The sequence below is a fragment of the Haliaeetus leucocephalus genome, unplaced genomic scaffold (genome assembly GCF_000737465.1).
Source record: "Haliaeetus leucocephalus isolate CR32 unplaced genomic scaffold, Haliaeetus_leucocephalus-4.0 Scaffold284, whole genome shotgun sequence".
Lineage (NCBI taxonomy): Eukaryota > Metazoa > Chordata > Aves > Accipitriformes > Accipitridae > Haliaeetus > Haliaeetus leucocephalus.
The window spans coordinates 1,500,034-1,527,592 of record NW_010972720.1 but is presented as its reverse complement, the minus strand read 5'-3'; the positions used below and the strand labels follow the sequence as shown (position 1 = coordinate 1,527,592).

Below are 27,559 nucleotides of genomic sequence, written 5' to 3'. Positions count from 1 at the left end.
GACATTGCAACAGGTTCTGGTTTCAGGGTCTTTGGGGTTTTGTTTTGGGGGTTTGTTTTTATAATTCAGATGAACATTATTTATAATTCAATAGGCATGGTGAAAAAAGATTGGCTTTGCCATATAAGTTAAAGGAAGTTAAGCAATTGCTTGATACCTTAACACAAGAAACTAAGTAGATAAAGAACATAAGCCACTCAGTGTCTGTGGGGAAGAACTGTGTACAAATCTGAATTATTTACTGTTTATACTCGCTGCTATTAGTTTACTTAGGCACGACTTCACAGTCACACCAAGTCAAGACCATAATTCGCAAAAATATTTAAGCACACCCTTTAATTCAAGCATCCTTTAATCCAGTAACATTTGTAACAGAGAATAAGAATTCTCCATGTGCTATATTCTTTACTAAATAAAAGGAGTTTATTTTAATACGTGAACCTACAGATAAGTAAGTCTTCTTACTTACAGTGCATCTTACTATTTTGGATAAGATAATTCTGCCATTGTTTTAAAGTATATTGTGAGTTTTGTCTACTACCCATAAATATTCCATCCATAATCTAGTACAACATTGTCTGTGCACATCACACGTAAACTCAGAGCCTATCCTCTCTCATGAAAGTTCTCAGGGGGAGAATAGATATTTAATCTTATCCTAGAGCAATATTTCAATACAGAACTGGAGTCCCATGGCAGGGGGAGTGATTGTGCTTCTTAGCAAGGGTAGACAGAGGAACACAAATTCAAAATGAGTACAGTCACCTATCAGCTTCAAAGAAAAAGTGCAAGAAGGGGAAATAAAGATCATCAGCTGAATAAAAACACTGAGTCAGACATCATCTTCCACCTTCTTGCCCCATAAACTTCTACACAATAACCTTTTATGCTCCCTGATAGGGGAGTCAGAGTGCAACTAGCCAAGTCAGTGAGCAAAAACTGTTTGAAGCAATCAGTGGTATCTTTCACATCATTTCTGAATTTCCCTAATGCACAGCTGTATACAAGTTTGCCATCTTGTGCTGTGGAGATGGACTTCATATTATTTTGATTAATAAGTATAATAAGATGATCAATTCAAATTGCCACCACATTCTGCTTTTTTGGGGAGTGAATTTCCATTTGAGTTCAAACAAAATGATTTTGTTCCTTATTTTTCCTTATCCTCACAGACAGGAGAGTGAGGTGCAGCACATCTGCTAAAATACTGGTTAAATTATCTTGAACAGAGAGGTGATTTGATAAATGCCCAAAATATATTTTTTTTTTTTTTTTTTTGGACAGTAAATGTCTCGGCTTCTCCTGGAGTATCTTCGTGGAGTCCTCATCGTATTTGCAAATTTTGTATTTTGAAACCTGTAGAAAACATGTATGGGAACATTTTTTATCTAAAATTAGTTCAAGAGTCAAATCAGGGACTAGTACAGACTAGTCCTTGGCAAAAAAGGGGATAAAGGAAGTTGTTTTATCAAATCACTTTCTCCTTTCTGCTTGCTTTGAACAAATGCCTTTTGTGGTTTTGCATGTTTATATTAATTTCCAGTAAAAAGTACAAAAACTTTAATTCAATAAATGTATGAAGGAATTTTCTTTGCCAATTTGTTATGGAGAGAGAAAATTAAAACTGCATATGCCTCACATGAAAGTAATTGCCTTCATATCAAATGAGACTATCCAAGTAGTAAAAAATGTATATATATATGTCATGGATTTTCAAATACAAAATAAGAACATTTTTGTAACCGTCTGAATAGTGAAACAATGGGATAGGCAATCCAGCGAACTGTGGAATCCATAAACAGTCAAGAAAGAAATGATACTGTGCCTCAGGGAGATGATCAATACAACTTTGGCCATCTATTGAGGTTGATCCCAATCCTCAATTTCTATGAACTATATGAGAAATAGGAGGAGGACTGAGGATAAGTTGCTGGATTTATATTTTTCCTCAGAGTCAATAAAACTTGTATCAGAAACTGAAACGTATTCATTACAAGTCTGTTCTACTTTTCCCCAAACTTCTCAGAATATCCCACTAGTTGTACAACTTCATGAGTCTTATGTATAGGAAAGCAATTTAATTGATTTTACATCAATGGAAACAGGATCAAAAATACCTATTTATTTTTTTTGCTACTCTACCTCGTAACAGTTTGGAAAGCCATTGCAGTAAGATTTACAATACTTTTAATTATTTATTACATAACTCTATCAAAGTCTGAGGCAATATAAAAAGGCTTTCCCTTAGCATTATAGACACAGCTATAATCAAATCTTACTTATGCAATTCGGAAAAATAAAAAACCTGTCAAGGAAATCCTGAACAATAAATTTTTAGCAAGAATAAATAATTTCTTTATAAATACATTAAAAAAAATATTACTGTTTCAATATCAAACTACTACAGAAAACAAACAATCCAAAATTCACTCCAGTTTTCTGGTAGAAAGCACTCAAATTCCTACTATTTTACTACCCTTTAGATGCCAGTAGCATATACAGGTTTTCTTTTCAAGGACCATGTAGTCCTCAGCAAGTGGTATAGAAATGTTACTGGGAACAAATATGAGGCCTTGTCCTTCCTGGATTGCTGCTACAGTAACATGATGGTTGGCAGGAGAAATATGAACTAAATAGCTTCTCTTTTCATGAATGGCTTTATACAAATAGCATAGGTTGGGAGAAAAAGGGAGAAAAATATATAACTTTAAATTTTGTTATTTGACTGCCTGCTTGCATCCAGAACCAAAAAAAAAAAAAACCAACCACAAGAACAAAAAAACAAAGAGAGAAGAATATGCTGCTCAAAAAATTTAAAAGGCTACATTCATATTGTACTGCAGTTGGATCTTTAGAGTATTGTTTGCTTAGCAGTCATGTGAAATAAAAATAAAAAGAACCTGTTGCTGACATAGAAATGAGATCTATACTTACAGCAGTGATGTGTTCCCCCATCCCTCAACAAAAAGAAATCCCATACTGGGTAGGAGGTAGATAAAGTAAGAGCATTTCCTGGAGAGAAGAGGAGACGAGAGGGACAAATGGGAACCTCTGAAATGTACTTATTTTATGTAAATTTGAGAAGAATTTCCGTAAAAAGAAATGCATATCAATACGAAAAAAAAATTGTGAAATACAGCTTAACTGCATTAGACATAATTTCCAGATTTCCATAGAGTAACTAGGCCTGGACTGATTCTTCACGTTAATCTGAGATCATAACTTCTGTGTCAGACTGCAAGGAAAAAAATGGCACAAGATTTTTTTAAGAGTCCATGAAGTGGGAGAAGCTGATTACCAGTATTCTGTATACATTAAGGGCATAGTAGTGCTTCATGTGCTCTTCTTAAAAGCTAAAACAACAGAAACAGCTAGCAAAAGACACAGTGGTGAGGCAGGGCAGCTAAAAGATGAGAAGAGCAGTAGTGGTGGTGAGCAGAAGAATGGAGCAGCATAGCAAGTGGAGCCAGAAATAGCATCTGGCAGAGTGGCAGAAGCCCCAGGTCACAGCACCAAAGCTCTGGCAACTTGAACTGGGCCTTGTTGAATCGCAGGAGTCCACAGTTCCCAAAGTAAGGAAGGTTTTAGTTCAGGAGTGGGGAACAGTCAGCTGGCCTAGCTGTTGCCTTGCTAAAGAGGACTGCAAAATTATTATCGCTATACTTAAGGTACTAGCCCTTATGTTATTTGTTTAATGAAATATTGTTTGCTGAGTCAATTAATTTGCAAGAAGAAAAAATTAGCTCAGTGCTCTTGAGATTAATTCTTGCAGGTATCTAGGCATTTTACTAGATATCACTTTAAATTTCAACCTGGCCCTTGCTGTTGTCAGTTGTGTCCTGGCAGAAAAGTTGCATTATACATCTAACAGTTGTAACAATCCACCTCTGCTTCTGATAACTTTTGTATCACTCATTCCATTTTGGTTATTTGGAATCAAGACACTGTGCTTTATCTTAAAAATGTGCATTCTCTCAATCAATAATTAATTCCTAAATCTTATAGCCTGTGCTTTATGAAACATTAGAGTAGTGTTTCCCTCACATTTTTCATCCATTAGAAACATTAAAAATGCAGCCTCTGAATTTCCAACATAGGCATTGCAGAGTAAAAATACAGTGTGTGTGTGGAAAGCGATTGCTTTAAAATATGTCATGAGGTTAACCAGTGGCATTGTTGTGTTTCAGCAGAAGGGTGAAGCATAAGAACTCTGAAAAGTAAATTGTCTGAAAGCTTGAACAAACTCTTCACAAAAATAAATAAGAATATTTAAAAAAAATCTATGGCTTTTAACACTTGCTGCAAGTACTACAATGGCTTGGCAGGCAGCAAGACTCATTCTACCCCCTTTCCCACTTTTATAAGTCTAGGGGAAAAAAAGGAAGAAAAAAAAGACCATACTATTTAGTATGTCTGGTGTATTTAGAATGCCGCAGTGTACAATGCAAGATAAGCAGCAACACATGCTGTTTTGATGTGAGTTGCTCTATCACTACAGCAGAGCAGCAATATCCTCAGTAGCATTCTGCAGGCTGAGCTCAATCTAATCGTAACTCTGTAGCCAAGGGATGCACAGTACATCTTCTATTTAGTCTTAACTACTTATCACCAAATGCCACAGCCACTAGAATTCTTTTTTCATTTAACATTACAACAGACGGGCAGTAGACCATTAATCAGAGCCAAACACTGAATGAGCAATCATGTGAGAAACAGAACTCAGCCATAAAAAAGGCTTCACAGTTTGGCTTAGTAACTGAATGACCTGCTAGGATAAAAAGGACCTACTATGGAACAAGATTACCTGAAAAAAAAATCTACTAATAGTGGTGAGGTGTTTGTTTCAGTGCTTAAAGAAATTAATTCATACAAACTTCATCTAATAGTCTCTAGTACCAGTGGGTCTTCTATAATTAATGCATGTGTCCAAGCTGATCTCTTGGAAAAGCTCAGACTGAAGTGTTACTAACATGGTATATACAGGAACTAAACAGCTCCACAAAGTTAATGCAACATTACAGTTGCATAGGTACAGTTTTAGAAAGCCCAGACATACAAAATGACAGGGTTCTAACAGCTGTAATTAACATGGGACTTTTCCCTCCCCCTCTTTTTTTCTTCATTCTAAGACGTATTATAATTTATGTGTCATTTACTACATACCATCACAGGAAAACAAATAGGATGTGCCATGTAACAAATCTATTAATAGGAATTCTTTAATTTTTTAATTTTCTTTTTTTTCACGAATTCAACCTCACCTAGCTCTAGAAGCTGACTTTGTGGCTGTTGCACAAAGAAGATGGCATAACATGTAAAAAGGAATTTAGCTATGTATGATTCAACAGTGTGCAATAGCGTAGTCGCTCTTGCACTAGAAGCGCTACTCCATGATGCATATCCTACAGAGAAAGAATACATGAGCTGTCACTGCTTCCAGCAAATTTAGATTTAGCCTGGAAGACCCTTACCAGAAAAAAGAATAAAAAATAAATCTGTTTGTACATATGAACATAGTAAATATTTACAGTTAAAGTTTGAGGCAGACTCAGGCACAAGAACTATGCCACCTGATTCAGTGACAAGGCCATTCTTCCTTATGTAAAGCTGACAAGAGTGTTCATAAGCAAGCAGAGTTTGCACACTAAGGGCCAAGAAGGTAACTTCCTCAGGCAGTATATATGTATTTTATTGCTTTTTCAGGTCCACTAGGATCTATACATTATAAAATACATTAATTTAATATGAATTATTGAAAAATGAAAAATGCGTGAGTTTAATATGAAACTGAAGCTGAGTATGCAAATAATGACCTGGTTTAATAAAAAAACCAGGCACCCCCACAAATTCAGAGATACTAGAATTATCCTCAAGACAAGAAATATAAGCCCAGGGAACTGTACTAACAAGATATAGCAAGGTGCAGTTATGGCAGATAAACAACGGAAACTCAAGTTACCTCACGTTCTTGGAATTGGTCTACCTAAGCCCTTCTGCTTTACTTAAAACATAATACATTTTTTTCTACCACACCCAAAGTAACACTTTGAATCTCAATGCTCTTCTCCTTTTCACATTTTCTTTTGGCAAATCAGACATATTACTCTTCTGAAAACTGTTTCAATACTACATATACTGCTGCATATATTCACCACTACTGAACTTAATGCCTGACCTGCTGTGAGCACAGCTCTACACAGCCCTCCTCCTCCCTTGCCATTGATTCATCTATTTCTGAATAACAGGAGTCTAATTAATGCCAACTATTTTTCAAATCCCTGACACAAACTTGAGTAAATTTCCTGTACTAAAGCCGACTGAAATTTCCAGTCAGTATATGCTGTGGAATCAAGCAGAGGCAGAGGTGGAGACTCAAAAAATCACCTTCAGCCATGAACTGAACAGATTTTCAAATAATTAGTTTAAAATATTTTCTGTTCAAAAGGACAACTCATCACCTACAAAACAAAACTAAATATTTATCCCAAGGACCACATTTATACATATTTCAGCAGGAACCCACATATGCACATTGGGAACTTTTATGAAAAAGTTAATTTAATTTGCTGAAAACTGATGTTTGGATTCAGCCAAAAGTATTTGCTGAATTTCTTTCATTTTGTTGATGTCTGGGTTAAAAGAAGCAAATCAAACTAAACTTTTAAAATTACAGTCTCTGTTTTTCAAAATCATATAAATGACAAAACTTAATTAACATTATCAAAGGATAGACATGCAAGTTGAAAATCCTGTTTGTGAACAAAACAATACTTTCTCATTTTATCGTAGACAAAAAAAGTTTCAAGTATCAACCCAAAAAGTCTTACATGCACACAGCTTTAACTTTCAAATGTATATGAAGCAACTCCCTAAAAATTTCTTTCTCACTGAGAAAAATTAAAAAATGCTAAATTCCATTATGCAGATCATGATGTATTTACGCAGCACACAATAATTCTCAATTCTACTTTTGTCTGTATGATCAAAAGCCCCTCAAAAAATCCAGTCTTTGAGGAGAAAGGAGGGGATCTTTAGCAACCATGCTAAGAGAGCAAGCATACACATTTCCCTAGCCCTCCATTACCACAGGTAACAGAAGAACAGGACATAAAGCAGAGATTAAGTTAAATCGTATGCTTTGTTTCAGAAGTGTTACCAGAAATTCCACCTTTTAATTTGTCAATTATATTTGAAACTAGAAAAGCAGAAAGAAGTCATTGTTCCTCGTATTTTCCAGAGGAAAAAAACCCACTTAGCTTGTCTATTTTGTTGCCATTAATTCATCACTGCATTCATTTGATATGCTTTAACTTACAGGAAGTGTTTCTGCACATGTTTAATTTAATTTTTCCTGTACTTTCTTAAGCAGTAAACCTACATCTTTAAAATAGTTAAAAGCCTCACTGTGTATTGTTGCAATTGAGAGAAATTATGACAGAGGACTTGGACTGGATTAAGAAATGATGTTCCACATAGAGGAAGAATTTCTGTATAAGGTTACATTTGGCATTTCCAAATGTTTTCAATTTTTGATATTCATTCTAATTACCAAGTCTTCATTTTTTTTTTCTTCAGTTATATTTTCAGAATACATTTTTCCAAAGTCCATGATGCTTTTGCTAAAATCAGATTTGCTGCTGACAGAAATCACTAGTAGCGAGCTCACTTCTTTTACAATAGATTCATCATCCAGATGGTCTATGAAAATGTATGAAATACACTTAAACTTATTGAAAGAATCTATCCTTCAGTACACCTTTAAGAGTCTTTGCTAAAAATAAATAAATGCAAAAAAAAAATCCCTACGTGATACATTCAGGTTTTACAACCAATCAATTCCCTTCCTTCTCTCTTTTCCCTTTTGTTTGTATCAGTTGATCAAAAAATATTTGAAAACATAAACTGTTCTTCATCCAGGCATTCAGATAGACAGCTACCCTAAAGGATTATCATTAAAGGACCTCAAAATGGGGATTTAGCTCCTGAACTTAGTTCTTACAACTGTGATATTAAGCTTCCCTCAAATGATAGGTCTGAACTGAACTATGCCAGCAGGCTAAAATTGTAGCCAAGACTCCATCTTTTTATTGGTATACTTATTAGCATTTTTGAGACGTGTAATTATTATCCACTAAATAAAATAGATAGGAAATGAAAAAGATGAGTATATGACATTGCCAAGAAATGCTCAGAGTCTTATAACTTCCATGTAAAACTTCAGATTCCTCAGAAAAAAAACAGATGAAAACATGGTCTGTATCACAGTTTATTACAAACTTTAAAAAAAGTTGATAGTTGTATAAACTGGGGAAAAAAAGTCATTTAAATGCCATACTGAAGTGGCAGTATGTTAGCAACTTGCTTAACTTACTGATTAATTGCAGCTAATTAAAATGTCAGCCCTCTAGAACTGTTAACAGCTCACAGCTTTCACTCTTTTTCTGAAGCACGTGAAGTTTGGATTTCTTCCCAGTATAATTGCTTTAGTAAAAGCTGGGAACAAAACGTATTGAAAAAACAAATAAACTAACATGTTATTTATTTAGAGGCTTCTTTTAATTTTTGCGTGACAATATTAAAATTAGATTAGCCTCTGAACTAAAAAATCCCTGAAGAGTGACTCAAAGTATTCAATAACCAGAATAGTCTTTCCTCAAAAGAGCAGGAAAGCAGACGTGGGAGGACAAGGGAATCAGCATCCTTTTAGTATCTGCAACTCACCCTCTGGACTATTCCTTCCCCAATTTATCAACCAGTACCCACTGTGCTTCAGGATCAGTCTCACCTTTTGTAAGCTGGCATGGAACAACAATGCAGAGAACAACTAGAAGCATCAGTAGCCTCACAGACATTGACGAAAGTTTACAAAACACATATATGCTATCCCATTAATCAGCGTGTAAAACAGAAGTAATAGGATAACCTGAAATTACTTTAACTATCATTTAAAAATATAAAAATATAAAACTCTTTTAAGAGTAAATTAACTGTCAAATAACAAAAGCAAGACTGTCTCCATGTTTTTAGAATATTTTTAAATTGCATTATCAGTATATCTTGATTATTTTTTTTAATTTGAGCATTAAAACTAGTTTGTTTTTCCATTGAATTTCCTGGCAAGGCTTACTATTCACATTTCAACATCACCTGCAGGCCTTTTAGTTAAGATTGCCTAAAAAAAGAGTTTGCTTCCAGCTTGTAGACAGCAGAACTTTCATACAGGTTGGCAGAACAAAATGCCACTCCTAGAAATGTGGTTTCTTTTTTTACTATCTTTTTCTTAGAAGGAGGACAGATTCTCCCAGATACCACTCCGCTACAAGGATGGAAGGCAGATGACGTTGTGTCACATAACCACAGCCAAAATGTAGCCATATTCCTTGAGAAGCAGTGATTACAGAGCATCATTTGATAAGCTAGTGTCTATAAGGCAAATTATAGCAAAACAATCATTTATCTCTGCCTTTTCATATGTATTGATTGGATGTCAGACAAATCGTTTCACCAGTCCAATAATTTTCCTCTGTCAGCTTGCTTAATGAAAATTGGAAGGAGAAGAAAGGAAAGTCACCTTACAGATATTTAAGTTATAAACTGCATTGAGATAACTATACTAGACTTCTGTACTTGCGAACTTAATTCATACCCTCAAAAGAAAAAAGCTATGACAGGAAAGTAGGCAGAATTTATTCAGGTTTTTTTAGGAATGATTGTTAAATTCAAACATCTTGTTGGCCTTTTGAAGGCCAAAAGGCTAAAAAATACCCCAAAATTATGTTGGTGAATTTAACTGTGTCCTCTGCTAAACTGTATTTTCCATACATGAAAAAACTAAGTTTACAACATCAAGTCAAATAAATGCTCGTAGATAGTATCATATACCAATACATTATATATCATCTTTGAAGAACCTTAACAATTGCAATGTTAAGGAAAGCAACTGGTGAATTTTAGAGTATAAAGAGCTTTCTAATTTCTTTGGAATGGTGTGCTTGTGATTATCATCATGGTTATTCCAGATTATGAAGTCTGTAACACCCAGGGTTACTGACTAGTGTGCAGGTAATATGTGGCACCAGCATACTACACTGCTAGCAAATTCCCTCAAGTACTATGTAGATTGGACCCAAAAAAGAGTCTTGGTCAATCATTTGGCAAACCTTTAAAATCAAAGTTCCTCTTATGGGTCTTCTGACCTGGATTCAGGTTAAAGGAATGTCCTCCTTAAATCTTTAAAAGAAATAGTCTTTAAAGCTGGTTGATAGCAGCTTATTCCATGTTTTAAACTTAAAAGATGACACAAAATTGGTAAGGAAAAATTCCCTTTTGTCATTGCTTCTGAATTGAAAAGTATAGCCTTGATATGTTATAATTGCTGTCAAGTACTTGTTTCAGCTCTTTTGCCACAGTTTAGTCAGGATTCATTTTCCCCTTCTTCTTTGAATTGGGATTTTCATAGCAAAACAAGCAACAACTAGAAACTGAAATACAAAAGAAAACAATGTTTCTTTGTGCCACTGAGTCAAGCAGTAATTGCCCTGAACTGACAAACTTAATCATTTTTAAACCTAGCACAAGAGACAACCAACTCAATTTAGATGGTCTATAGAGCTCTCCTCCTCCTTCCGCACAGACACATCTAGTCTGAAGGTCTCTCAGCTGTTTGTTCATTTCAAATGCTCCCTGCAAATAAGCCACATGTTTTAGAAGACTATCCAGATAAAATTCCTTTTCCAGAATTACTACAAAATACATTTCTCTTTAAAAAAAAAATAAACTGGTATCTACAGGTGAATTCCTATTACATTTCATGTAGATAGTCCTGAAAAAGTTTAAGCAAATGGAGAAAGACAACAAGGTGCTAACAGTGCCCCAAACACCCTCCTAGACTGCAAGTGACAAATTAAAAGACAGATTTGGGCTGAGACCTCCTCCCACACACACACACCCTGCCCACTCCCACCCCCCAAACTTCTAAAGTCAAGTTTCTCTTATTTTTAACTTACTTCCAGGCAGCAACTCTAATAAACCCTCAAGTATTACACATTAAATACATTCACCCAGATCAGCACTTCATCACTAATACTGACGTGAAGCCACCAACAGATCTTCACTACCGTACAGAAAAGATAATCATATACTTGGGACTATCACAAGTTAATTGGCAGATGGCATCTACTTCTTGGTGTTTTCTTTAAATTTTATTTTTCCTTTGGCTTGTTTGCTTCTCTCTTTTTAGAATTGTGTAAGCATTGAGATCACCATTTAAATATAAGGGGAGAAGGTACTAAAGAGAGGACAGTTTGCTCTGTTAAGGATTAGACACCACACTTACCCCCACAGGTGAAAATATAGAGAAAGATGAAATACTAGCAACTTTAATAATTTTTGTAACAGAGCACTTCTTGAAATTTGAACATTGGTTTCAAGCTAGAATATGTATCGTTGGTTTACGCCATAGTCATAGACATTTCTTGCTGAGTACTGGAAATACAATTTTCTTTTTTCTGTCATGGTAAAAATCAACATGCCAATGCCCAGCACAGAAGGGTACACTGAAGATCATTTTCAGTGCTCCAATTAATATGAGACAAAGGGAAGTAGTATGAACTCTGTTCCCCCTTCCTTAGCCTCTCTGGTAGTCCTTAAAAATTAGCTTACCAATTACATTTAAGTGCTACCACTGGTGAGATTTCAAAGTCAGGGGGGAGGCAGGGAAGAACAGGGGAAGAATCTGGTTAACTTCAACCACAAGAAGTGCCTCAAGTCTTTGCTGTGACTACTGAGACCAGAGATTCATTATGCTTTAAAAAGGAAGCTTGACTCTGACATAGCCACACACAAACTCCCTTTTCATAGAGATTTAAGTGGCAAGAGTTAGTTCTATTGTGCACAGTTTTCTGACAGAGACAGCCACAGCCTTACACTTCCTGGCTGCTTCTGCAGCACTGTAAAATTAGGTTGTAACTTGAGATCCAGTGGGGGTATGTACTAACCCCAAATCACCACTTAATTAATACTGTGAGATGCCATTTCACAATCTGAGGAGGCAAGTTTGTAGTTGTCCAGGGAAAAACTCAAGCACTTGTGAAAAAAACCAAAACAAACCATATTTTCTAGATATCAGGGTTAAAACTTCTGAAGAAGGCATCACTGAAAAACCTCTCTTTCCAAATCAATATTTGAGAGTATAATACCCTTATTTGAGCTTGGCACCTGGCTCCAAACTGATCTCGTTGTTTTCATTAGGACATCCAGACCATTAAGCTTGAGTCAGAGTGGTAAGTCTGATCATAGTCTACAGCGCTTTGTATTTACAAATGTGGTTTTTAATGTTTGAAACACTTTATGTAACTGCAGTAGATTGTAACCATCTCTTTCATATTATATATCCTTTACCTGCCATCTCCTTGACAAGCTATGATTAACATTATATTTTATAATTTTTTAATCATGTCAGCGTTGCATTAAGATAAACTGATGAACATTTTTCCCTTTTACAGAACAAGACATAGTAAACTGCATGAAGCATATTCATGATTAATGCTATGAACAATTAGGTTATGAGTGTTTATTGAGACCTTGGCACCCACTACAGTTCCAATTCTATTGCAAGTTCTCAAATTCTTTCTAAAGGAATTGCAAGTTCAGAGGCCTAAATTAAATTTAGTAAATCTGTTTAATACATAATGCTGACAGAATTCCCAGTGTATAATCCCATCTGAAATATGGGATAAGTAAATCAATATTTTAGTATACGCTTCTTTCCCTGCACAACTTTGATTATATTCATCTGTATAGGTATCACAGAACTAATTTTTTCATAACCAATAGGGAATTACATTTAACATTGCTATCTGTATGGTGCTGCCTCGTATCTTCTAGAGGTACTCTGGCAATAGTTCTTCTGAATTTAAGAATGGGCACTGTTCGAAATGATAAGGATTAACCACAGAAGTTTGAGGGCATTATTCTACTGCACTTCATTCTCAAAAATTCTTGAACAGAAATGATGGAAAAAAAATCACCAGTGCATAATTTCTTTAGGTCACACAGAAGTCAAATCTCAGGTGTTCACTACTTTTTGTTGCTGTACAAAAGCACGCTTGATTCTTTTGCCTCCTTTTAACATTCCATCCCAAGAATACAGTTTCATTCTATTTCCATTTTCATCACAAACATACAGTTCGTTTCTTTTTCTAGGTCTCTGTTTAGTTTCTTTATAGAATTAATCTGTATGAATGTTTGTTTGTAGAACTATAGAGCATACTGTCTGTTTATAGAACTAATCTTTATGAAATGCCTGCACCGAGGCATGTAAAGGTCAAGATCTTTAAAATCCCCTTCTCCTGGTCAAAATAACATTTTGAAGAAGCCTATACTGAATATAGGAAAGAATTAAAATCTTCATTCCTTCCCTCCACATAAGGCTTCCACATGCTATTTAAATATACAAATAGGAGTAACAAAGACTGTGCAAATGGCTTGGTAACTGCTGGGATAACCACTGGGTGATACAATACATTCTAAAAGTTTTTTCCTCTGAGATCTTATTAGCAGACAGGAGCAAAATGGCTCAACAGTCAAACATAGAAAGTATTGACAGCCATATCTTAGAAGTCACTTTATCAATTCTTTAACCAATTTTCTTTTGAAGACAAAGGTTTTTATAAATTTATATTTTGTGCTATAAACACAGCTCCTTACCTATTACCATTCTCTCAGAAATTTGCTTTCAATTACATTGAATTTTCAATGCCTCTCATAGAACATAAACATTTCAGCATACACAAGCAAGCAGTCAAAAATATCTCTAAACCATTATAAAGAAGAAAAAAAGACAATATTTAAAGAACACAAATTGGAAACAAAAAACCGCACTGGAACTTGTGGTATGCAATCTTTCTACATCACTTTATAGGCTATTAATTTCATTAATAGAATTGGTAAAAATTTTTTCAGAATTAAACCTTATTTTTTGTTTTCCATCAGTTCTGCTCAGCTGGAAAGTTTCCATTCTTCTATTCCTCCAGTTCCCCCTTTGCAGTATTTTACAATAGGAAAGCTATCACTTGTAGTTAGAAATAGCTTTTCATGATCAGAAATAGCACCATATTAAAATATAAAGATTCAATCTGTACTTCTTTAAAAGCCCAAGAATTACACATTTGCATCCTTCCTCTCATCCGAGAAGGGCTGTAATTCATCATTACTGCTATTACTTGTAATTGATGAACACATACGGCTGAGAATTTCTTGAGGGAAATGTATAAAATAACTTTCAGAAATGGAGTAAAACTGACATTGACTGATTCTCTAGGACTCTTAGTCTCACTACCCAGGACATAAAGATAGAGGTGGAATAAACAGAATTTCTTCTCATGGATGCTTTTGAATTTAGTACCTTAGGCCTTCATGGCTCTCTCCTGTGAATCTCATCCCTCCTGGGAGCATTCAGGGATCTCAGACTCCTAGTTCTGCTCAGAAAGGCTGGAAAATCAGTGGCCATTGGTGCCAAAGCAGTTGCCATGCTCCTGAAATTAACATCTTGATAGACATGTCCTCAGACTCCTCCCCAGACAACTGAAGAGAAGTAGGGAAATCTCTGATGAAACGAAGAAACTTGCCAAGTCAGTAGCTGATAAATGGCATTATTAGGGGCTTCAGCATCCAGGATCTCTTCCCTATCCAGAGATGCAGGCAGATTTACTCTTCCATGATACAATCAGTGTTGCTGTAGCTGGACTAATATGCATACTGGTAGCTACCTAGGTTATTACTACGCAAGCTGCATTTACATAGGGTGCACTGAAAACTCTGAACTGCAATGCAAGAACGCTTTTTTGATATACATAAGACATTGTTTACTACTTACCGAAACAAAAATTATGACAGATGTAAGATTTGCATTTGTTTATAGTTCTCCTATTTTTTAATGCAAATTAAGCATATTCTTCATCAAGGCATGTCATCAGTTGTATTCCCAGAGGAAAATAAATTAATAGAAACAGCTCTTATTTTAAATGCTGATTTCTTGTCAAAAAGATGACATATCAGCTCCAATGAAGTCAGTTTCTCTGATCAGCTTATTCTGTCCCCTCCTCCTCCATTGTAATATCTGATTGACTTAATGGCTTACTTCAGAAAATGGAAACAATTAAACATCTTTCCCCCCCCTCCCCCCAAAGTATCTATCACAACTGTGTAGTCAGGAATTACCCTTTTTTTTTCTTTTTTTTTTTTTTTAAGGTAAACTTTTGCATTCCTTTTCCTATATTTCAATCACTGGTTTTGAGGTAATGACAGAGTAATATTCAGAGAAAAATGAAAGTGATTGGGTTGACTGAATGAAATAATTTTCATTTCACTACATCTATTCAAGTCATTAAATGCTCGTTTCTGCCTTTTAGTAAATCAGGGCTTGGATAACTGGCAACTAATGGGCTATCTTCCCTGTTCTACCAACAGTATAGCAATTAGTACTTCTGCAACCCAACAGCACATTCCCTCTATTGGCTTCTTGCATTCTTGTATCAAAATTAACCAACTAAAATTCTTAGAACTGTTTTGGAAGTCTTATTTCCACTCAGAGAGACTGAAAATATTGAAACTGCATTAAAAACTTGGGAAAGAGATATAAGCTGCAAGTAAAATAGCAAATGAATTGGTAGTAGAGAAGTAGTTCTGGTGCTTTTCCTAACTCATATTAAAAAAGCAAGAGTAAACATGATAGCATACAAAAAAATATACAATTAACCTGTCAAAATCATTCTATCATAGCAAAGAACTACAAGATTCCAGACAGAATTAGAAATTTTGGAATGGAATACTTCCAGTGACAATGGATAGAGGATGAAAAATTTGGCTATATGAAAGGTTATTTATCAAAGTAGCTGAAAAGAGCAAGAAATGTGTTTCCTAAATGAACAGTGTAACAAGGTGCAGTCTTTCCTTCCAATAACAGATGGAACAGACACTGGTTAGTCTGTTTATATGCACATTTAAAATAGGGGTGCTCTTTAGTTAGCCTTGAACATAAACTAATGCATAATATCCCACACAAATATCTTTAATACTGTGTCTCAGTGTGGCTCGGTTTTCTTTGTTTGTTTTGGTTTTGTTTGTGTGGCTTTTGTTTCTTTTTTCTTTTTTAAAGAACAACCTTCAGCAATACAAATATGTATGGGGAAAACTTCTCAAACATAATAGACTCATCTCTCAATCACCTGGACCAGCATCATTCCTGTGTCTCATCTGGTGCCCTGTGAGTTTCAAAAATTCTGTACAGGTAAGGTAAGCAACAGGAACACATGAATAACTGATTTCCAATTTTCTAGACAAAGAGAAAAAAACAATTGGGGGGATTTAAAAATAACGCATTTAAAAAAAAAACCCTCTCAATTTTTTTGATTTTAAAACAATCAATTTCCAAGAAAAAGCATCATTTTGAAATGAAAAATTGAGATGTCTTGTTTGGAAAACATCAATACTAAACATCACGATGCTTTCAATGTTATGTTCTTTTTTCAGCAATGATCCATACATAATTTCTTTAAGAAAGGCTGGGCATTCCATCTACACTGACTGACTAAATAATACTTTTACCAGTATCATGTAAATGAATCTCTTTCTGTATCTCTCTAGGACCACTTCAGTCTTTTCATACACAGCAAAAAATACTTCACAAGTAACCTGTGGATCCCCAAGTCATTCCTTCTTTGCAAGAAGATGACCTAACTGGGATGGCATGAAGTATCTGTTTCACCGATCTTGCATTTGACCACTAAGAAATTATTTATTAAATTGTAACCATTTGTGCCGGTATTGCATGGTCATTTCTGGAGATGAAGGAATCACTCACATGGCAACTGTATCTGCAGATCTGTCAGTGGGGGATTTTTAACCCATCTATGTGTCCCCTTACCTTCAGAAAATGCAAGTTGTTGATTCCAGAGGTGTGTTGTATGTTTTTTCTTTTCCTTTCTAAATCAAAATGACATATGGTTTGAAGTCAGAGAGGGAAACCAAGCAGACTGAATGATACTTTCCCTTCAGTGGTGGCTGTACAGTAGGTATTCTGTTACAGAAGATACAGCTGGGAATAGGCGTAGGAGCTAATTGCTGTTTTGTGCATCTGTGCAACAGTATCGGTAAGATCATGGCAGTATCTCAGAGAAACCTGTGCGCAGCCCACTGGACTTGCTGTGATAAGCAAAACTGATAGCAGTGCAGTCCCACATCACATGCTAATTTACAGATTTTTACTAGGGTACAGAAAAAATATGGCTGTTGGACAAATTAGTTGTTAAGGAATTATGACTCCAAAGACTGCTTTGCATTTTCTCCACCAGTAAGAAATAATATCCTACAACATTAACAGAGCCAGAAAGCGCGACCTCTTTCCAGGAAATCAAGTCACAGAGAAAATGAAACACCTGTGAGAAAACTGGAAATTATACTTAAATTTATAGACTCCCAGACTGCTGCCTTAATTGCAGGCCATACTACCTGTGACATCTTACATTGGTATACCTGCATGATGAGCTTATTTCTTTCTGTAATGTCATTAGCAGTGGAGTAAAATATACACACACACACACACATCTCTCCAGTAAGAGTACATTGCTTCTGCATTCAGAACAGCGTAACAATCTGCAAGGGCACTAAAAAAAGACAATCTGATGTCCAAGTCTAGATGTAATCTTACGCACATTTGAAGAGGCATGCTTGGACTTTGCTATGTGAAAGAGCTTCAGATATGCTTCTATTCTTAACGCAGAAGGCGCATATTTTCCAAAAGTAAGCACCTCATCCCAAGAAATACCCACCAGGAATACATATCACAGGTCTTTAGATTACCAGTGTAGCTACTAGTTAATGTGTCTTCTGCTGTAAAACTGATATCCTACAGAGTGGGACTCTAAGCTATCAAAGAACATTAAATAAAAACTGTGTGGCACAGGCGGACACCAGACAGCTTCAGACCCTCACTGATGGAACAGTGACAGTAAGCAGCAACTATGGTGTGATTGCATCTGTACCATCCTTTGTTTTCTCAGGTGGGAAGCCCACAACAGTGTTTTCCACTCAAAAGGACCTCAGCAAATAATAGCAGCTGAAGGAAACTGACCTTGGAAGGATCTATACCATGAGCAAATTCCATATAAATGAGAAGCTGAAAAAGCAGTACCAGTTATTGAAGCCTCTGTCTCTGCAAGAGTCTTTGAATGTTATGTTTTGGCTACATGTAAAGCCTTGCCACTCCATTATTCACTTCAGTCCTTCTCAAGTACCATCATCAGGCTAACAGAATGTGAACTAATGGTAGAAACACCATAAACATACATTTGAACCTCGGGTCATCCAACAAAGCCCCACAAAACCAAAAGTAACATAAGCTAACTTTGGCATTTATACGCAAGATCATTTGTAATTTTAAAGCCAAAAAAAAAAAGAGCTAGAACACCTGAAATAAATAGAAATAGTACCATTTTTCTGCGCGTCCTGCAAATGGCTTTTCTCTTTAGCTTTAAAAAAAATAATGCATGATTTCCATTGAGGAGAGACCACTCAAATTCAGGAACATTGGTTTTAATTTGTTGGAAAAAAGGGGATCAAAATATTTGGCCTTGAAATAGAAGAACTAGCCATGGAGAAACTAGCACCTCTCCAAAATTATATTTATGAAATTCACATTCCCAGTGCTCAGGAAATTGTAAGCTTTACAGATAAACAGCTAAACTGAATTAAAAAAAGACTTCACTCCTTTCTTCTTTTCTGTGTAACAAGCATTGACTGCCTTTCCTGAAATGTCCTGAGAAGCCCTTTTACTGGTGTTATTTCATGCCTTTAGATTGATTTTTAATTAAAAGTTGGTTTCAGCTATATTTTGTTATGTTTTTAGGGACAGAAACTATATAGTATGTCCCAAAGAGTGCATTGAGATACTTTAGCTTTGCATTTGTATTACTATATTGTGATTTTCAAAGAAAAAAAAATAATTAGAAGTTAATCTAATGAATAATAATGAGATAGAAATAAAAAAGATTTCTTAAATGGTCACATTCAGCAAACACTATCACAAGGAAGCCAATAAAACCATAAGTAAGTCAGAATATTTTAAGTATTATTATTATTACTACCAAGAAGAGAAGTTTACTGGAAAAAAGATTCTCATACTAGGGCACTCTACTACAGTTACAATGTTCCCAGTAGGACTGGGAATTACAAAGCTACATAACATGTTTTGATAATTTCTTAGCCAACTCCATGCAGTAGCTTGCAGTACATTGGCAATGCTATAGCTATCCATCAGATAATCGTAAGTATTATTGTTTATTTTCCAAAAAAATATGGGGTCCACATTATGTATTCAGGAATCAAAAGTACATTGCCAAAGCATCAGTGCATATCCCTCACAAAGGTCCATTCTAATCAGATAACATGTGATATTCCCTACACATGTGCATGTTTCTAAATACTTGCTGCTTCTATTTTGTACCTACTCTCTTAGATAGTTGTCATTTTACACTTAGCAATTTGGAACACAATTAACATTGATCTGACAACTCCTAAGATGCCTAGAATAACTGCACCCCCTCCCCACCTTTTTTCCTCCTAAGCACAGGTGTGAAGGAAGGATAATTTTTTTTAGTTAGTGATCAAAAAGATTCAAAAGAGAAAGGGAAAAATGGTTTACAAAATTAATGTACACTTGAAACATTTTACTTGTTCAGGCCCCTGCAAAATTAAGTACTTACCAAGTCTTATGAATCTGTCAATTGGATTCAGTTATAGACGTATTTTGGCAGAGGTGTTGGCTGTCCTCTGACAGTGGGATCAAGATAGCATAATTTATTTTATAATAGTAGATTGCCCTTTGTAAAATAATGACTTTCAGACACTGATTAAGGTGCAATTCAACTGCTGTTTCCCTTCCTTCCTTTTAATTTAATTCATCTTATGTTGAATAGGTGTAAATTATAAAAGAAAGATTCAAATCTGAACATGCTCTGATGACATAATGAGGAACACAAACCTTTCTTTGCACATATGGCATACAGCACATGAAGGTACATTAAAATGACATTACTCACTGTAACAAAGTGTCCTTCAGTGTATCTACAAATACAATTTGCTCTCATTTTCAAATAATTTTAGACTGTCAGAATGAAGTGAAGCAGCTTTAGCAAGACTAAAGGATTGGACTTCGACAACGTTAAAAGGGTCAGCGTTTGTTTCTCACATAACCTTGGATGTTCTTGGCAGTTATAGATACTGGACTCAGGTTTTATCCACTGATTGAAGGACCACCCAACTTCAGTTGTAACATATGTCCCTTTGGAAAAGAACACTTTTGCTTATATTTGGTCACAGTATAACAACTGATTTCAACATCAAAAATATTTTGTTAATAATATTTTTGCCCATTTCCTTGTACAATCATTGTATAGCTATTCACATAAAACACATTATTTTTATTTTCACTTGGCTATTTTCAGAGATAAGGTATTTGTGCTTGGTCTGACCCCTCAGCTCAGAACATTATGTCCTTGTGACATGCTGCAATCAAAAAAAGCCTGTTAGGAATGCTTTTTAGCTAACATAAAAGAAAAAATAACCATATGGAGAAAGAATGAATAAACCACTTAAATTTGCTCTGAACTTATGTATACCTGAACGCATAGCATCTTTTTGAATGCTTTCATAATCATGCCAGTCCTTCCTTTTCAAGCCATCAGTCCAGGTAAAGAGCTGTCCGTCTCCCAGCCCCAGTGGAAGTGTCTGTGAAAACAGTAAACAAAAAAAATAAATATATACATACATATATGGTTTGCATTATTACAGAAGAACAGTTATATGGCACAAGCAAATAAAACATTCAGTTTATCCAGTGCAAATATTTAAACTTTACTGTGGTAAATGAAGCTATTTTTCTAAATAGTGTGAGAAAAAAACATTAATTTAGTTCTTGACAAACAATTAAGGGAAGTATGTCAAACAACTTGTGTTTAAAATTTCTCTTTCCAGCAGTGTCCTGCTATGACTGCTTGGCAAGAAGCTCATGAAGTAAATGGACCACTAAAACTGAACAGGTTCCAAAAATGCCTCATCCTCTAACTCATGAAGTACCTTGATGTCTTCCTTAAACTGTCACTTGTGCAAAACTGGAGTTATAGTTACTCAGCACCTTTCAAAGTCCCCCTTTAATTTTGGGTTGTGGGGGGTTTTTTGTTGTTGTTTGTTTGTTTGTTTAAATAGCTAATGATGAGTTACATAACACATAAGGCCAGGCTCACTGCATCAGAGGCACAGAGCAAAGAGACCCTCAAAGCACTTTTAAATCCTGTAGATCTTTTTTCATGGTAAGAGATAATGGGAAAAAACCAAACCCACCAACCTCCCCCCAAAATAACCAGCAAAAATCCCCCATGCAACACGCAGTTGGTAAGTTCACTTCTCCTTTCCAGACTCCAAATTCTTGAGTAAATCGAAGAACTGCTTTTTGCTTCTAAGCAAATTTATCTTTCTAGAGCTTTTCTTTTTTCTCATTCTTTCTGCCAAATGCTGGTAATTTATAAAAAATAAAATAGTAAAGTACCATTAGAAGCACATTATAAGTACACAAAATTTAGATCCGTAGGAAGTAGTACAAAGTTGCAGAAGGTTTCAAATGAAGTCAGCCTTTTTTTAAATGGTTAATTTACAAAATATGAGGTAAAAGAAGCAGAGAAAATTTTGACAAGCAACGAAGATGATCTACTGTATCTGTGCTGAAGAAAGTGAAGAAGCAATTCATTGCTGCTTAGGAGTAACATGAAAACTCTAGTTCTGTTAATTCTAGGCTTGAACCAGTAAGTTGTCCAGAACAAAGCGCATACGTATAATGCATGTTACAAATGTTGTTATCAAAGGGTAGGTGAAAACACACTTGAAAAGCAGTTCCAGGGAAGCAACATTTGATCAGCCTTCTACTAGGAAATATTGAAAGCTCTACAAAAATCTTACGCATATGTAAGAGCGATGCTCTGAACTTCATGTATGAAGTATGTAAACCCAATGAACATTGGACTCACCCATCTTCTCTTACTGATTTTACACTACTGGCAGCACAATACTGGATGATACTCAGTGGCTCCACGTGAAGTTGTCCCAGCCTTTTCAGTTAGGGTTTCTCTTTTTAGGACAGACAAATATTTGCCAAGCTACACGGTGTGGATCTAGTAGCTAAGCCATCCTTAAAACTGGGGTTTGACGGCTTTCAGAGTTGTAAGCAAGAAGTGAGGAATGCCAGGCATGGCTGGTTACCCTCAAGCAAAGGATGCCAGAAATCCTGGCTGACAAAGATCCATGCAGAAAACCTCTGCTTTGGGCCAGCTGATATTTCTGAGAATGTTGGATATTCAGGGCAAAGTGTTGTGAGCTCAGTGCTCTCCAATAAATACCTGAGTTACTGAGAAAAATCCATCACATTCTGCTACTATGACCTACTTTTTTTAGTTTTAATATTAAAGGCAACTTATGTTACATATCACCAAAATGCAATCCAGCCTGTGTTTATTCCTCTATTACAACTTTTGCAGATATATTCCAAGAAAACAGTCTGTCATCATGTTTTAATATAATAAAAGTCAGAGGTTCACACCTGGAAGAACTGAAGAATTGAAGATACCCTGATAAGACTATTTCATGTTATCAAAATATCTAACCTTTCATGTCCTTGAAATGAACACATTAATTTCAATAATTACGGAGTTCAAATAATGCTAATGTTCTAATAGTAATATGAAATAGCTTGTTTCTTAAAATCAGAAGCGTAAGGTAGAACACAGGCTGCAACAAAGTTAACCAGGACTCTTGAGCCCAAATTCCTAAAATCATCCACTCCAAAGCACTAATTGGCTCTATAAAGTCAGGCCCAGACAGACTGGCTTCAATTAAGCTTCTATCCCTTGTTGATATGGGAACAGCTAGTGTAAACCACTTGGTCCCAAAAATTCAAGACTATCAAAACTATCAAAACCAGGATAAACTTTATTTTTGTGACCCTATATTCCTATGCTGTCTTATTTCCCTAAAAATAGTTATTTAAAAGGCAAGTTTGCAGCACACTGAAAGAAAGCCAAGTAGCAGTTTGCAGCTGGTTTCCTGTTGCCTATTTGCATTTTGATGCCATTACTCTAGAAAATATTAATTACTTGTAGGTACTTTACCTGATAACATTTACAAGTCTAATGTACCAGGGGGCCCTCTTGCAAGCATAATATAGTTAAATAAATACATTCGCTAAAATTAATCTAGCAAAAGGATAAATATAAATCCAAATACCGTGTGATACACACAAAACTAAATGACGTCTTGCTGTGGCTCATATTTGGAAGGGTTACATTGCCCTAAGAGGAAATGGGAAACAAACAAATCCAAAAACATTGTCTTGATGCCATCGTAAGTCCCTGTTTAATGACTGAGGGTTTTGTTTGGATTGTTGGGTTGTTTTTTTTTAAAAATAAATCCCTTAACTGTCTCCCATCAAAATACATACTGTTAAGAGAAATCAATACCATGGTGATTTTTTAGCTCTAATATTCTTTCAGTGTAGTGGGGAATTAAATACAGTGCCCTTGCAAGTAGCTTCCTAAGAGTGGTATTCAGACAGCATAATCTCAATGAGGAGTGAACATTGTGGCCATGAGAGGGACTAGACTTCATGAAATTCACCCTGTGTACACACTAGTTTTACTTCTGCAGTGAGCATGAAACAGGGCTTAGGAAGGGATGTAGAGTTTCACAGCCAAACTCTAAGGAAAGCAAGAGTTTTGCAGTGAAAACTCTACAGCTCTGAAGAAATCAAAACTGCCTTCAGTCCCTCAACTGAAAGAACTTTTGTTTTCTTTTTTGATGTTACTATATTGCTTAGCAAGATACAAAAGCACTTGAGAAAAATGGTTCCTCCATTTCATTTCTGCCTAAGGGTAAACAAATTGCATTTTGAAGACCTTAAAACACAGTTTCTGGAATGTTTTAAACCTGCTAAAAGGCTCCATTGTAAAACTCTGTCTAAGTATACTCACATGCCTCCTTCTTCCAGATGACAACTGGAAGAGCCCCCATTTCTAAAACATCTCTAGCTGGCAAGTAAGCAAAGGAAGGATAAGGAAAAAAAAAAGGGGGGAAAAATAATTTAATAGTCTTATTCTAGCCTTGCCTTCTCCCTACATACTCTCTACTTTTTTTTCTCAGTTCTCCAACTTTTTGGATACATTGTTAATTTACACCATTTTGCATCAAACTAGAACAAACTCTGGTTTTGTTAAACACAGGCTATGAGCATCTGGTATAATGGCTAGATAATAATAACCAAGATAGTGTTGCTACTTGTAAGTACGCACAAAAAAGCCCAGAAACCACATCCCAACCTCTACGGTCAATCTCAGAAAGACAAGTTCTGAGTAGGTGAATATGAAGTCACTTCACAAGATCGAATGTGCTAACAGACCCTGATTCTGAATTTTTGCTGAACACATGTTTAACCATAAGCTGATGGGCTAAACTCAAATAAAATTAACCACACCACATAGGTAGAAATGCTAAAGAAGGCAACTGTCGTGGTTTAACCCCAGCCAGCAACAAAGCGCCACACAGCCGCTCACTCACTGCCCCCCCCCCCGCCATTGGGACGTGAGAGAAAATTGGGAAAAGAAGTAAAACTCATGGGTTGAGATAAGAACAGTCTAATAGAACAGAAAAGAAGAGACTAATAATGTTAATGATAACACTAATAAAATGACAACAGTAATAATAAAAGGATTGGAATATACAAATGATGCACAACGCAATTGCTCACCACCTGCCAATCGATGCCTAGTTAGTCCCTGAGCGGTGATCCCCCTGCCCCCACTCCCCCCAGTTTATATACTGGGCATGACGTCCCATGGTATGGAATACACTGTTAGCCAGTTTGGGTCAGCTGTCCTGGCTGTGTCCTCTCCCAACTTCTTGTGCCCCTCCAGCTTTCTTGCTAGCTGGGCACGAGAAGCTGAGAAATCCTTGACTTTAGACTAAACACTACTTAGCAACAACTGAAAACATCGGTGTTATCAACATTCTTCTCATACTGAATCCAAAACATAATACTATACTAGCTACCAGAAAGAAAATTAACTCTATCCCAGCTGTAACCAGGACAGCAACAAAAGGAATTCTTCATTTTAGGGGTAACATGAGCAGCCAGACCAAAAAGATTAAATTCATGCTATAAAACCTTATCAATTCAGCACAAAATTGGGTTTAGACATTTAAACAAATAATCAAATAAGCTTGGTTCCAGCCCATAAAAGAAATATTTATCAAGGATTACTAATCTGTGGCTAAGCAAATTACTAAGCCATAGCTCATCGGAGACAAAGTATTCTGGAGTCTGTTTGCACATTCTGGGTTCTCATATATTTAAAAAGCAGCAACACTGCAAGATTGGTGTGAAGTGTTAGGTCTACATATACCTGTAACTGCAAGGGTAACAATACTGTTTTGGTATATGCTAGGGCCTAAGAAATGGGAAGCATGACTGGAGAACATTATGGTTCCTTCCAACATATGCAGTAGGGCTTCTTTCCAGTGGAAACCAAGGTATGAAAAAGGAGAAGACCCAGGCATGCCTGCCCCCACCAGTACCTCACCCTAACATAGAAGCGATGCTTATATGTGTTCTTTAGTGACATATCAATACATAGGAATGAGAAACCAGCCCAGCTGATTAGCTGAAGCATACTCAGGGTTTTCCCCTCCAAAACATTTCTGAAAGTCACTCACAAATAGTGCAGTCTGCCTCTACAGAACTCAAGAACTATTTTTATCATTGTAGCACTATTATAATAGTAAATATCACTCTGTACACAAAGAGCTGGATTTTGACCGGCTGTCAAAAAAATCCTACAACAATTTATCATCCAACCATTTGTTACACGTAGTATGCAGCTGTGAGTTGCACATTTTTAAGTGTTTCAGTCTGAAAGGCATTACCCACCTACAGCAACATTACATACAGCATCTGCCTTACTATTTCATTTTCACATTAACCTCAAACCTTTTGGGATGCAAGACTGATACAGTACTACACAGACTCAGAAGATCCTTCTCCTCTAGAGAAGACTCAACATCTGGTTCAATTACAGAGAATATGATAAGCCCAAAAAATAGCACAATTATCAAAACCTCACTCACAGACTATTACATCCCTCAGAGGGGGGGGAAAAGCTTCTCTGCTGTGACATTTGAAAGCTCGAACTCAGAAACAAGTGCCTCCATTGAATAACTCATTTATTTTTAATTTCACTCTTTGGAGGCAGACAATTAGAGGGGACTCAGGCAAAGGAAGATGATATATCAATGGAAATGCACCTTTCTCAAAAAAGACAACATAATTACAGATTCACTTTGAGCCTGAGGATTTGCTTACTAGCTCTAGGGTTATTTTACTAAACACCAACATAAAATCAAATACTGCATTAACAAAACATCATATGCTGATCAGCCTAACCATTTCCAATTGTTTAATGAATTTTAAGAAATAATCTTACCTAGAACATAAGCACTTGTTCCTGTTCAGGAAAAAGATGCACATGGGAAAGAAAGGTTGTAAAGTAGTACTGAGATTAGACAGCTTCAGGGATGTTTCAAGAGAAGAATAAAAACAACCACTGTTTGATTCTCCTTGTTCTTGAAATAAAAGATCCTGTATAATATTTGTAAACAGTGTCGTGTAAAACACATAATTCACTATTTTTTTTTCCATCCTCCTAACACAGGTAACTCTCAGGACTCTAAGCAACTCAGACCAACTACTCTGATCAAATGACAATAATTAAAAAAAAAAAAAAAAGAAGAAACAAAACAGAACCCACTGAGCAATTAAATTCATTCCTTTAGCAGAATAAAGTTAAGGAACACTTTTTAAAGAGTGGTGTCACTGGATATACCACCGTATGTTTACTATAAATCAGCTGCAAAATCACAACGTGTCAATTTCCCAAATTTCTTTTCTGGTATTATCACAAACATAGGAAGACAGACATTCTCATGAAGCTTCCTCCCCAGCAGCTGGAATGGTCATGAAAACTACTAATTTGGAAAGATTTCCCCTTTTTCTGTTTATGCTAAATTTTAGCATGAGACCATCAAAGTGAAATATTAGCACTACAGCACCCAAATCTGAAGTCAAGTGCTCTCTCACTTGCACACACAAGCAAAATCCATTCTTGGGCAGTGACTGGCTGAGGATATTACAGATGAAAACCAAAATACTATTTCCCCTACGGATGTGCTTGATATAAGGCAGTCTGACCTATAGAAAAGGTATAAAATCCAAACATCACACTATCTCATCTCTACACCTTTATGCTTAAGCTCTGAACATCACCTGTGTGTCTCTCCTTCCCTGTATCTCTTCAGTGTTAGACTAAAAACCAAAAAAGATCTTACATCTGAACCACCAAAAATAACTGAGATCTGCATATAGATATTTTGCAGAGTGAATAGGTATGATACAGTCCTTAAGTGCCTG

The 27,559-nt window shown here is 35.9% G+C and overlaps 1 protein-coding gene across 1 annotated transcript in view; it reads right to left on the bottom strand.

Annotated features, from left to right (window-relative positions):
- The window catches only part of GALNTL6 (polypeptide N-acetylgalactosaminyltransferase-like 6), a 501,615-nt gene that overhangs the window by 305,690 nt on the left and 168,366 nt on the right, over window positions 1-27,559 (bottom strand). The window contains exon 2 of the mRNA XM_010569957.1: window positions 20,676-20,791. Within this exon, the coding sequence (XP_010568259.1) occupies window positions 20,676-20,791 (116 nt within the window). The remainder of the gene's footprint in view (window positions 1-20,675; window positions 20,792-27,559) is intronic.